General features: G+C 42.3%; 1 protein-coding gene across 1 annotated transcript; it reads right to left on the minus strand.

Annotated features, from left to right (window-relative positions):
- Positions 1-7882: 7882 nt before the first annotated feature.
- On the minus strand, positions 7883-10253 carry LOC122030175 (protein trichome birefringence-like 21). The gene is made up of 2 exons (XM_042589344.1): positions 9670-10253; positions 7883-8791 (listed from the first exon to the last, which is right to left on the minus strand). Exons 1-2 carry the CDS (start codon positions 10243-10245, stop codon positions 8042-8044), a joined length of 1326 nt encoding a protein of 441 aa, XP_042445278.1. The 5' UTR covers positions 10246-10253; the 3' UTR covers positions 7883-8041.
- Positions 10254-12238: the final 1985 nt, after the last annotated feature.

The raw sequence follows: 12238 nt of genomic DNA on the forward strand, positions 1-12238 counted from the left end.
GCAAAGGAGCAACCTAAAGCCTCGGATGAACAGTGTCCGAGGCGCCTTCATGGAGCTTGGAGGCGCCTCGGGTGCAAGGCTGGAGCTGGCTGCGAGAAGCTGTTCAAGGCGCCTTGATGAATAGTAGAAGGAGCCTTGAACAGATGAAGGCGCCCTGTGAACAGTGGAAGGCGCCTTGAATCTGTGATAAGATTCGACCAGTTCACTCCTCATCGCCGCCTTGAACACTATTTATAAGGGGGTTCGACCAGCAGCTTTGTTCAACGAATTCCAAGTCTTCTTTCTTCAACGTGCTGCTCCGAAAGACTCCCGGAAGTGCTGCTACAAGTCTCCGACGACCCAGAGCTCCAAGATTTCTCTTTTCGTCGTCGGTATAGATCTCTTTTATCGCATTTCTTGTAATACTTAGTTTGTAATAATCGAGCTTATAGTTGTTGCCCATCGGAAGCAATCAAGGATCGCGGGCCTTCGAGTAGGAGTCGCCTTAGGCTCCGAACGAAGTAAAAATCTCATGCGTCTTTGTGTGTATGTTTTTATTCCGCTGCATTAACTCTTACGCTTTTTATGATTCCGATACGAACGAAATAGCCGCGAGCGCTATTCACCCCCCCTCTAGCGCGTCTCGATCCAACACAGTATTTATACTTTATATATGTTGTTAGTACTTGCTGATGGTAGATAACGAAATTTGGGGACCAAATTTTTATTAGTGAAGGAGAATGTAAAATATTGAAAAAATGGCGAAGAATAATAAGGGCATTTTTGGAATTTTTAGAAATTTTTCGGAAAATATTCGGAGTTCGTATGGACGAGTTAACGGGGATAAAAATAGGGCCCCAGAAAGCCTGTTTAGGCTACCCCATTTAAGCGAGGAAAAGTTATTTTTCTTTTCCTTTTTATTTTCTCTTTTTCTTTTATTCTTATTCCTTTTCTCCGCCGACCCGTGCCGAGCCGTTCCCCATGCCTTCTCCCCCTCGCGACCATTCTTCCCTAACCGGCCGTTTCCTCCTCCCATGCGTGCATAAGCTCGGGACCAAGAGAAGTCGACATTTCTTTTTTCCCTCTCCGCGGCCGAGTAACCTTCCTTGTGCCCTAGCTAGCCGCGAGCTGATTCTCCTCTTGTGTGTCGACGCCGCCTCCCTTCTTCCTCCCTATCTCAAGCATCGACGATGCGCGAGCATCGCCGATCGAGCCTTTCCTTCGATCACCGAGCAGAGCCCTTCTCTCTGCTCTAGCGCCGTCCTCCTTCTCGTCTCTGCCCGACGACGCCACCCGAGCCCTCATGGCGAATTTGCCCTAGCCGACGCTGTGCCCTAGTTTGTGTTCACCGCCGAGACTCCTCTTTGCCCTAGCCGACTTCACCCTCGCCCCTCTCAACCGATTGTCGGCCGCAACCCACAGTGCGCCTCCGATCGACGTCGGCCATCAGGTTCTGCCGAGCCCTAGATTTCCACTGCTGGGTTCTTTCTTCATCCATCGCAGCAACCACTTCAGCTTTGGGTAAGATTGATCTATATAAGAGTTAATTTGAGTATATGACTTGGAGGTCAATTGTTTCTTACTGCACAACTTCGACAGTGGGTTTCCCGGATCGCGTGCAACAATAGAGTGCTGCTGGTCAGATACACGAGTCACCAAAGAGGAAGCGATTGACACCGATTTAGGTAAGATGTGGTTGATGTCAGATTTGGTAGGGATTGGAGTTGTGTTTATGTATATGGGTGCATTGATCATTTAGTAGTAAATTTTAAATATGGATTTGTGATTTTGCAGATTCATGTAGGTTGGATAATTGTAGCATGTCAGTGTAGAAGGGATACAAAGTTACTAAGTGTGAATTAGGTTTATGTTCATGTGTTAATTAGGATTTTGCCCTAATTCAGGGTTAGAGATTTTTTATTTAGCTATTTATTAGAATTGTAGCTAAATAAAAATGTATGTTTGATATCACAGGACTTTGACGCGAGACGAGTATCTCGACGTTGGATTGAACTGTATTGGACCTTTCTTATTGGAGGCGGGTACCTCTTGACTTATCTTTTATGATATTGTCAATTGGATATGCATAGTATTTTATAGCTACAAGCAATGATCATGTTTGCCTTTGGTATGTCATGGTTTGATACCCATAGCATGTTCTGTTTTGTCGCTTGTTATGTATCCATGATTATACCTCGTGATTATTGCCATGAGTACCTTAATTCCTAGAGTAAGTGACATACCATGCTTTACTGAGTTTAGGACTAGATTCTGGATTTTTATTATCTGACATGTGTACGTATATTTTTATATAATGTCTGATCTGTGTACCTAGACACTTTTGTTTTGATCCATGTATATTGTTGGTACATATTTTATGGAGGTGGATATGTTCAGGACCTAGGGTTTTTGATTCCTTATCTGACCGTGTACCTAGACCATTGATTAGGTCAATTTATTCTAGGGTACACGTTTTATATATATGGATTGGTACAGGATATTGCCATGCTTAGTGTCATGCACCATTCACATGATTGCATGCTGTGCGATTGTCGGCTCCATTATTGTTGAGCACATCGCCAGTTACATGTATCTGCACACACGACCACTCATGGGTTAGTGGTATATTTAGGTAGGGTGTGTTGCAGCAGGTGCTCTGTCAAGGGCTCCGTTGGTCCACTTATGGGTTAGTATGACGCATCGTTGTAGCAGGACAGGGATCTCTCCCCGTCATCGTGTACCGGGAGATGAGAGCATTGAGCTCCCCCATTTATGATTTGGGGTAAGGAGGATAGGTGTACTCCGACAGCATCCCATCCACTCGGTCACTCATCAGGAGTAGTAATGGCAGAGTGCACGGTTGTCACAGCACTACCCACTCGGTCTCACTATCATGTGTGAGACGGTTGACTGGAGAGTAGGGGTGACCAGGACATGCCATTGGCATCATACGCATTGATGCATTTATTGCTTGTGCTTGCTCCATTTATTTGCTGCATTTGGTTGGATGCATATGTTTGACATGCATACAGGATTTATGACACTCTCGGTTTGATGACCTTTTTGTTCTAGATACTGGTGAGTACAGCTTCCTCAGTTACCTTTCAGTTTTGCATTTTTCCTATATTTGATTAGGAAGTTGTATTCCATGTTTATTGCTGTTAGATATATCTTACTAGGCATGTCTATTGGTATTCGCTGAGTTGTTGAACTCACCCCCGTGGACACTATTTTTTTCAGGTACCGGGTTGTTTATGGAGTCGCTTGGAGTATCCTACCTGCCGGTCCCCACGTCACATCAGAAGACCTGTCTCTGTTTTTGTTTATTTGTATTTTGGTAGATGAATGTGTGTACTTTTTGTTCCGGTTTTATTTCCGGAGTGTTATGTTGTTGTGTGGTGTAAGCCTAACCGATTAGCAGTGTTTTGTTTTGTTTTGTATGAGCTTATCTTTATGTTTTTCCGCTGTCTTGGTTTTGATTTCAACCGAGTGGGCTGATAAAAATATATATAACTGCATGGTTGTTGTTATATTTGTCCAACCGTGTAGGCTGAGATTATTAACTGCGTGGTTGTGTATATATTTCAGCCACATGTGGCTGATGTATATTGTGTCTGTAGAAATGCTTCAGATTATCAGCCGTACAGGGGAGGTGTTGCCGAAATTTTCTTCGGACAGAGACTCCCCCGGGGCGTGACATTACAACCAAATGTTAGATGGCTGCAAGGAGTTGGATGCAAGATGAAATTTCATTTTGAAGTACATTCAACCAAGCATATGGAAGATGATTTGTGGATTCCACATATTGGTGGAAAAATATGTCCAACATTAGCTACAAAAATTCTGCATTCTTTTGTTTACTTCGTCAACAAGATATATTCTTTAAATCACATCATTTGGTCAACTCATTTGGTTTATTCTTCCAAAACCCTCACTCTCTCATTGTTTCCTTTTCTTTCAATCATTTTAATTTCTTCACTTAGTTTCTTTTGTATCTCATTTCTATTCTTAATAAATCCTTTTGATTAATGTGTGCTACATTTTATGGTGGTGAAGAATTAGAAAACAAGAAAGCTTATGATAGTGAAATGTTGTGAGTGACATTGAGTGAACCTCCACTTCCGTACATGATTGTGAGTTAGAGTAGAGACATCTATCTTGTGAGGTTGCATCTTTCTTAATTGCTCAAATGGATTGAAATCACCATACTTATTGATTACTCTAGGGATTGTATTCATGATCGTTTTGCTCTTTAGATGGTCTTAGTTAATTATCGTTTATATTCTTTTAAATAGTGCTAGGAAAATTAGGGGATGATTTTTTTTTAGTTTGTTTCATTATTTTGTTTGCTTGCCGGAGAGGTGCTAGAATAAGTGTGGGGAAATTGATAACCATTATTTTATCATGATATTTTGACTCATATATGCATACTTTTTGATCTTTTCATGTTTATATCGCATTCCATGAGTTACATTTATTTTTAGACTTAGTTACAAATTCTTTCATATTTGCTATATTTGATGCTAATATTTGAATGTTATTTTATAGGCATCAAAGGATTGGGACTCGAGTTAGAGCAGACCAAATTTGGGCTCAGATTTAGATTTAAACGAGGAGATCAAGCTCTGGAACAATTTTGATCGTCCATTCAAGATATGAGCGATCTAAGCTATCTGTCAAAGATCTAATCCGTCCAAGACAAGGGGAAGTAGATCATCACCATATATCAAGATTTGAAGCTTTTGATCCAGAACTGAATTGATCCGACCGTTGATTAAGATTCGAAGCATTCTAGACCGTTCGTTCAGATCTAGGATGAGATTTAAGGAAGACACGCGCAAGTGAAAGGATCTTCTTCTTCCTCTGATCGCGGACCACATCCACGATCACCAAGAGCTACGACAATCTTCAACTTTCCACCGCCATCCGGACGCTACCATTCCATCTTCTTCATCCAGGTTCGGAGAGGAAGTCCTTATCATTCCCGATCGCGTTTCATCTCCCATCACCCCGACACTTCCATTCCATCTTCCTCTTCCAAATAGGAGAGGAAGATCTGATGACTCCATCATCTTCCTCCTCTCCATGGGTCCTCCATCTTCATTTCTGCATCCATCCACCAGCGATCGACCAAGCATTTTTTGACCATAGAACAGAGGATCATCTTCTTCTATCCAGCCTTCATCTAAAGGTTATCTCAGGTTTGGGACAACAACATCTTCCAATCTTTACTCAACCAGCATCCCTTTTCCTTCTTCTCTAGATCAAATCTGATCTCCTTCACCAACTGAGAGCAAGCATCTCCATCAGATCAGGCTACAACACTTCATCCATCCCTTCTCCGTTCTTCTACTTCCTTCCAAATCTGGGTAGTGTTTCAACTTCCGAAGATTCCAATAGCCGCCAATTGCCAAGGGTTTGACTGTATTGCCAGTTCATTGCTTGCATGAGTCTTTGATGTAGTAGATCTTCATGTTTGACTGATTGTAATAGAAGTTCCATGTTTAGAATTTCATGTACCTAGCTTCGATCGAATTGTGCATGAAACTTGTTCAATGAACTTCCCCAAACACTATGTTGAGTTGATTTGATCCAGATTGATTCATTACTTTGATTTGTTGATCATTTGCATGAATTTATATTTGAATGCGTGTAGTTGATTTGATTTCCATTATTAGGATTATTTGGTTAGATTCTTTGGATGCTTGGTTGTTCCATTAAATGTTTTATGTTCTTTAGTTACTTGCCGTTGTAGTTTAGGTTAGGTTAGTTTCCATTATTTGCATTGTCTTTAAATTCTTAGCTTTAGAACCCAAAATCCAAACCCCCTATTCAAACATCAAAACACCAAAACTAATAACAATTCAATCCTATGATTAGAATTCACTATCTACATTCCTTGTGAGAGACGATCCGAGTTACTCTATGCTACAATAGTGTAGAAGGGTTAGTAACTTAATTATTTGATACCCATTTCACGATAAAATTAGGGTTTATCAAGCCCCGATCGGGTTAAAGTCCACCCAAGTTTGTATTGGGGGCCTCACTTCTGAGAGGTGATTCATCCGGATACGTGCACCCTTACTTTGATTATCATCTCACCTTGACTTTGACTGTCACATCATCTTGACCATTGATTTCACTCCCAACATACCATATCACCCTCCATATTCCCTTATCGTCAAGGGTTGAAAGTGACTTGGCAATTTGCCTCCGAATATTTCTTGGGAGAACGACATGCTAATTCGTTCAGGAGAGCCATTAGGGACCGGAGTCTTTCCCTTTCGTGAATCTCGAATGGGCGTGCCTCCCAAAGATGATGCTTGAGGCCTTTCTGCTCGACCTATCTCCTAGAAAGGCACGTGGAATAATGGCCGATGATATGCAACCGAGGATGGTAGCACGACAATAAACTGATTGGTTGTGCAGGTGCTTGCATGAAGTCAGCCGTAGGTGGAGGAGGGACTGGCTGGAACCCAATTGGGCCTTCTACTCAGGTCCCTCGTTCGATGTGAGGGCCCGTTATCAATGCTTTCAGGTTGTGCGACAAAGGATCGTCGGCTGCTGCTTATTGTTGCACTAACTTTTGCGCTCGAGCTGCTATTCGCAACTCCAAATCTTCCTATGACAATGTGACTAGTGAATCGTATAGTCTCATTCATCTCCATGTTTTAGATTCAGATGAATTTCCCATAGGCATAGACAAATTTGATCCTGCCTGAAAGCGGTGGAGATGATGTGTTGAGCAGATGGCTCTGTCGTTGACTGAGAGAAGACTCTGAGATGGAGAAGAGATGGCACCTAACACTCCTTCCTACGTACACTGTAAAGAGAGCAAAGGAGAGCGTTAGAGCAAGAACCAAGGAGGCGGTCCTGACACAGGCACACCGATGCTCAAGTCAATATCAAGCGAAAAGTGGAGAAGAAGATGAACAGTAGACGTGTGCGTATTTTTAGCGTGTGATGATGTACCTAGCCAGCAGAGATGGCCCCTTTTTATATTGCCCCCCAAACCCCCAACTATGAGGTGTCAGAGAATGTCTGGTGTCAAAATATGTTGAGTAATGGAATATGTATGATCACCCTTCGAGGAAGGTTCCGTTTAATGCACATGAGTTATCTTTTGTAACTCCTGTATTAATAAGGTTTCTGAGAATGTTTAATGTCAGACTATGTCAAGTAAAACTAGATAATGGATGTAGACGACCATTCTCAGAGAAAGGTTGTGTTTCCTGTATATGCTTTGGTGGTGGAATATTCTCTGTCGAGTAGCTACTATTCTCTGATAAGTTATTATGATTTCCTGATAATGTACTCCTAGATGTAGTTTGACCGACCTAGTAACCGACCGACTATATGTTAGACGACTTGTATATGAGAAGTGGGGAACCCAACTAGCTTCATAGCCGACCGGTTGTATGTAGAGTGTCTTAGCGCTGAGGAGCAAAGTGCTAAGTCTCTTAAGTTCGACTGGATATGAGGCTGATCGACCGTATGCAGAGTATCTTGGCGCTGAGTGGAGTGCTAAATCCCTTATGTCCGACCAGATATGAGGTTGATCGATCGTTTGTTGAGGGACTTGTGCTTGAATAATGGGGGACTAAACCCTATAAATCCGGCCGATTCTTAGTCCGCCCGAGTATATATTGAGAGTTATATTGTATGAATGAGCAACTAAGTCCCTTAAGTCCGATCGGATATAAGGCTGACCGGACTTGCCCATAAGATATAAGAAGCTATGCTCGGTAGCCCGAGTTTGGTTAAACTCTGCCCAAGTGTCTACTAGAACATCGCTTCTGAAAGATAATTCATCCGAATACATACACCCTTACTTTAATCTCATCTTAACTTTAACTATCATATCATTTTAATCATCGATTTCACATTATGTTTGATCCTTTCCTAATATACCGTATCATAATTCATACATTATCGAATGATATAAATTACTGAGTATTTTGCCCTAAACAAATTTGAGAATTTTTACTGGATGACGATATTTCTTTTCTTGCTCTGAACAATTAATGAAAATGAAAAATGAAAAGTGGCGGTGGCCTTTGTACTACCCTCCTACTGTCTTGGCTAGCTGACTCTGTCGCTGGCTCAACATATAAAGCCAGAGCTCGTTCCAGACGTCCACCGGCCCCGGCAAGCACCAGTGCACGCAGTCATGCTTCATCTCCACGCGCTTCTCCGGCGGATGACCGTACACGTCCGGGTGCCCGTCAGGCCGCATCACCATCGCGCTCGTCACGTCCAGCACCCACATCTCCCTCTTCGCCTTCCGGAACTCCTCCACCTGCGTCCTGTACAACTCCAGCTCCATCCCCTGCAACCGCCACCCCGCTTCCGGCTGCCTCCGATCGCAGCGCGCTCCCGCATTCCACGGGCCGCCTTCGAAGTGCGACGGCGAGAACGTGCGCAGGAACACCGCGCCCTGGTACCACTGCAGGGCGTCCAGCGCCGCCCGGAACGCCGCCCCGTTGGCCTCGTAGAGGCCGAGGTGGGTCAGGTTGGCGGCGGCGGGAGACCCGCAGTAGTTGCAGGCGAAGGGCGAGCGGTTCTTGAAGTATATGCAGGGGCGGGTCCACCAGGTACCGGAGGAGAGGATGAGGTAGTCGAAGGCAACCAGGTGGCCGCCGGCCCACTCGTCGACCTCATCCAGGAAAATGTGGGTGTATTCGCCGCCCGAGTCGTAGCTTTTCACCAGAAACGGCGACCAGAGGATGGCGACGGTGAAGTTGTAGTCGCCGTAGAAGAGGCGCCGGTCCTGCGTGTCTTTCGAGCTCGAGATGTCCTCCGGATGAGCCACCTGTCAGTCAGTCAGCACAAAACTCAGAGACAATCAATCACGGTTCCATGGCCGATTGTCCCACAAAAGAGGACGCAGTCGTTATATAGATTAATATATATAATCAGATGGGAAGAATGAACCCACGATTCTTCACGGCTAATGCTTATAAATTATTTCTTTTCAATTATTTTTTTTTGGGGGTAAATTACCTAAACTGAAATTCCAGAATAATTAAATCACCTATCTCAATTTTAAAATTATCATTCCATATTCATTTTACCCGTCCGTAATTACCTAATTAATTACTACTGTATAATAGTTGATTCGGAATATTATTGATTAACATAAACATAATAATAATTAAGATCTTAATCAATTGTTATGTAAACCTTGATAGCTCGAAATTATATGAAATCGGATTATGCGTTTATCTGGTTCTTCTGATTTTATTTATCCTCTCAAATATCAATTTTACTAATTATATTGAGGGTAATGATTTTTTAGTACGAATTAAACTTTAGATTGGTTGATATAACATAGGAATCTACCCATTGATTGGGAATAATAAGAGGGACAAAATGGATATAAGCTATATATGATTTGATAATTCTAAAACTTAAGAACGAGATCTAGATATTTCAAAAAAATTTCTAGGTTCCGGTAATTTACCGATTGTTTTTCTTTGGTTTGGTCACCAACAACAACAAACATGGCTTTAGTTGAGGAGCAAGTATAGTTGGCTATTGCTACGCACGTAGCAATTTCAAAGTTTGATTTTAATAATCTCTGATTTTGTTTGAACTCTAAATTTGCAGGTAAATGAGAAATTTAAGTTTCTGATCTTTTTTCAAGAATAAAAAATTAAAGTACGAGGGTGTGTTTGATGGAACACTCACCGTTGACAAGAGGCAGAGCAACGATTGCATTTGGTTCCTGGCCAGGGAATCTCCGACGAACGCCACCGACGTCCCCCTGACGAGCTCGAGGAACCACCGCGGGTCAAAGCGGGGGAGCTCGCAGTCGTCCGGCCGCCACCGCCAACGGAGGAAGTCCACGTCCGGCCGCCCATACTTCATGCAATTCTGGTGGTCTTGGATCATGCGGCAACTGGTGTTATTGTAGTAGTAATCTTCTGTCGCTGACTCGCGCACCCATTCGCCCTTAGATATATCGCAATCCTCCTCCGCTCTGTAGTTTGCACCAATACTGCTGCCGACGCTGACGGCGGAGGAAGGAGATGACATATTTGATGAAGTCAAAACAGAGGAGGGAGAGGGAAAAGGAGACAGAGATTGGGGAAGAACAAAAGAAGAGGGAGATGGAGAGAGGGAGGAGGAATAGAAGTTGAATTGGAAGGGCAAGTGGCGATAAGAGAAATGGAGGAGGGCGAGGAGGGAGAGGAAGAAGGCGAAGAGGGAGAAGAGGTTGAGGAAGTGCTTGAAAAGCTGCACCGTCGTAGCATGAGGCTTCATGGTGAAGAGAGGAGAGTAGAGGAGGGAGAAAGAGAAGAGGAAGAAGATGGAGCTTTATAAGAAATGTGGAAATTAATATCAACGTCATAGGTACTCACAAGGTTAATTTTATTATAGTTTGGTATTTGAATAGCAGAGTTGCTTTATTTAATAAAAGTTTTGATTAGATAACCCATGATTTGATTTGATCCCATATAATATTAGTTGTGCCTAGCACAATCTAACTCATGGGTGAGGCATGAGCTTGAAATCAATTTGACCTGACTGATATTCTATACGATTGTTCAAGTTTAATTCAATGATAATTTTTTTAATTCAATTATAAAACGATGCAGAACCTTTGATAGGTCTGATTCAAAATCATGGCCTTATTGAAGAGTTAAAATAAGAAGATAAATGAGTATTTGAATGCTATTTTAGGGACTAAATCTATAGACATACTCATACTTAACAATTTGAACTACTTGTGCACATATGATAAAATTTAGATTTAGCAATTTAGGCGACTAGATTCATGCTAACTTAAATATGATGTGGAAGGAACTATAAAAGGTTATTTTCCCTTATTAATAAAAAATAATTAAATGACATTTGAAAAATCATTTTTATAAAAATATCTATTTTTTAAAATATATTTGAATATTAACGTGTAATTTATTTTGTAAACAACTTATGATTATTTTTTATATATAAGAACAAATTTGGTTGGATATAAGGAAATACCAATTTTTTAATTAAGTTATCGATAATTAATTTGTTTACTAAATATACTCTAATTCTAATAATAGTCATTATGGGCGCAATATCCCCTGGGTCAAAATTGACCAGGTTAACTAAGCTTGAGTTGGCTCAAGGTTGAGTTTGTTGTTTGAGTTTCGATATTTGTTAATACATAAAAGATTGTTTGACAATAACGGAGATTGCAGGAGCAATCATCCGTTTGAGTCAAGTAGGTCAAGGTTGACCAGATGCTTGACTGGGAAGTCCTAATTAGAGGTTATGCAAGGGCAAGTCCAACTGGAAGGTTTGCAGAAGAAGGAAATCCAAGTGAGTCAATGTTGACCGGACACTTGGTGTGAAAAGTTCTGTTGAGTGAAGTCAGGTAGAAGGGAAATCCTAGTGAGTAAAGCTAGGTGATGAAAAATTCAGGTGAGTGAAGTCAGGCAGTTGGAAGTCCTGGTGAGCGAAGGTAGGCAGTTGGAAGTCCTAGTGAGTGAAGCTAGGTAGAAGAAAATCTTGGTGAGTGAAGCCAGGTGAAAGTCCTAGTGAGTGAAGCTAGGCAGATGAAAAGACCTGGTGAGTAAAGCCAGGCAATGGAAATCCAGGTGGGTCAAGGATGACGGAACATCTGGTGAAGTGAAAGTCCAAGTAGGTCAAAGGTTTGACCAGATACTTGGCACGAGAAGAAAAGTCCAAGTGGGTCAAAGGATTGACTAAACACTTGGTGAAGAAGTCTTAGCAGGTCAAGGTTGACCGGATACCAGGTAATGAGAAGTCCCAATAGGTCACGGTTAACTGGATATTTGGTTTGGGAACCTTGGACTTGAGTTAGGCATGTTAAGGGTGGTCAATCAATCAAGTAATTGATTGAACCAGAGCCCAATCAATCAGCCCATTAATTGGGAGAGTATTGCAAGTAATAACCTCCCAATTGATTAGTCAATCGATTGAGAAGCATTATCGCGAGCATAGAGAGGCTCCCAATCGATCAGCCGATTGATTGTGGCTGGAATTCTCGTGCGAAAGCGAGGAAGCCTGAATTGGTCGGTCAATCGATTCAGGGCTTTTCTAGCGAAGAACACATAGGCGCTCTGAATTGATCGGTTGATCAATTCAAGCCTCCCCAATCGATCAGCCGATCGATTGGGATATGACCGTTGCACAGGCAGCGAGCGTTGGACGGCTGGGATCGCGCATATCTGACGTGGCAATCGATTGGGAGTAAGCTCAATCGATTGGGAGCCCTAAAAGCACATATACAAAAGGTGACAGC

The sequence above is a fragment of the Zingiber officinale genome, chromosome 10B, assembly GCF_018446385.1.
Source record: "Zingiber officinale cultivar Zhangliang chromosome 10B, Zo_v1.1, whole genome shotgun sequence".
Taxonomy (NCBI): domain Eukaryota; kingdom Viridiplantae; phylum Streptophyta; class Magnoliopsida; order Zingiberales; family Zingiberaceae; genus Zingiber; species Zingiber officinale.

Excerpts from the sequence above, each read along its gene's own strand:
- LOC122030175 (XM_042589344.1), bottom strand. The coding sequence starts at position 10,245 with ATGAAGCCTCATGCTACGACGGTGCAGCTTTTCAAGCACTTCCTCAAC. Across the intron at positions 8,792-9,669 it reads TGCTCTGCCTCTTGTCAACG|GTGGCTCATCCGGAGGACAT; the intron begins GTGAGTGTTCCA and ends ACTGACTGACAG.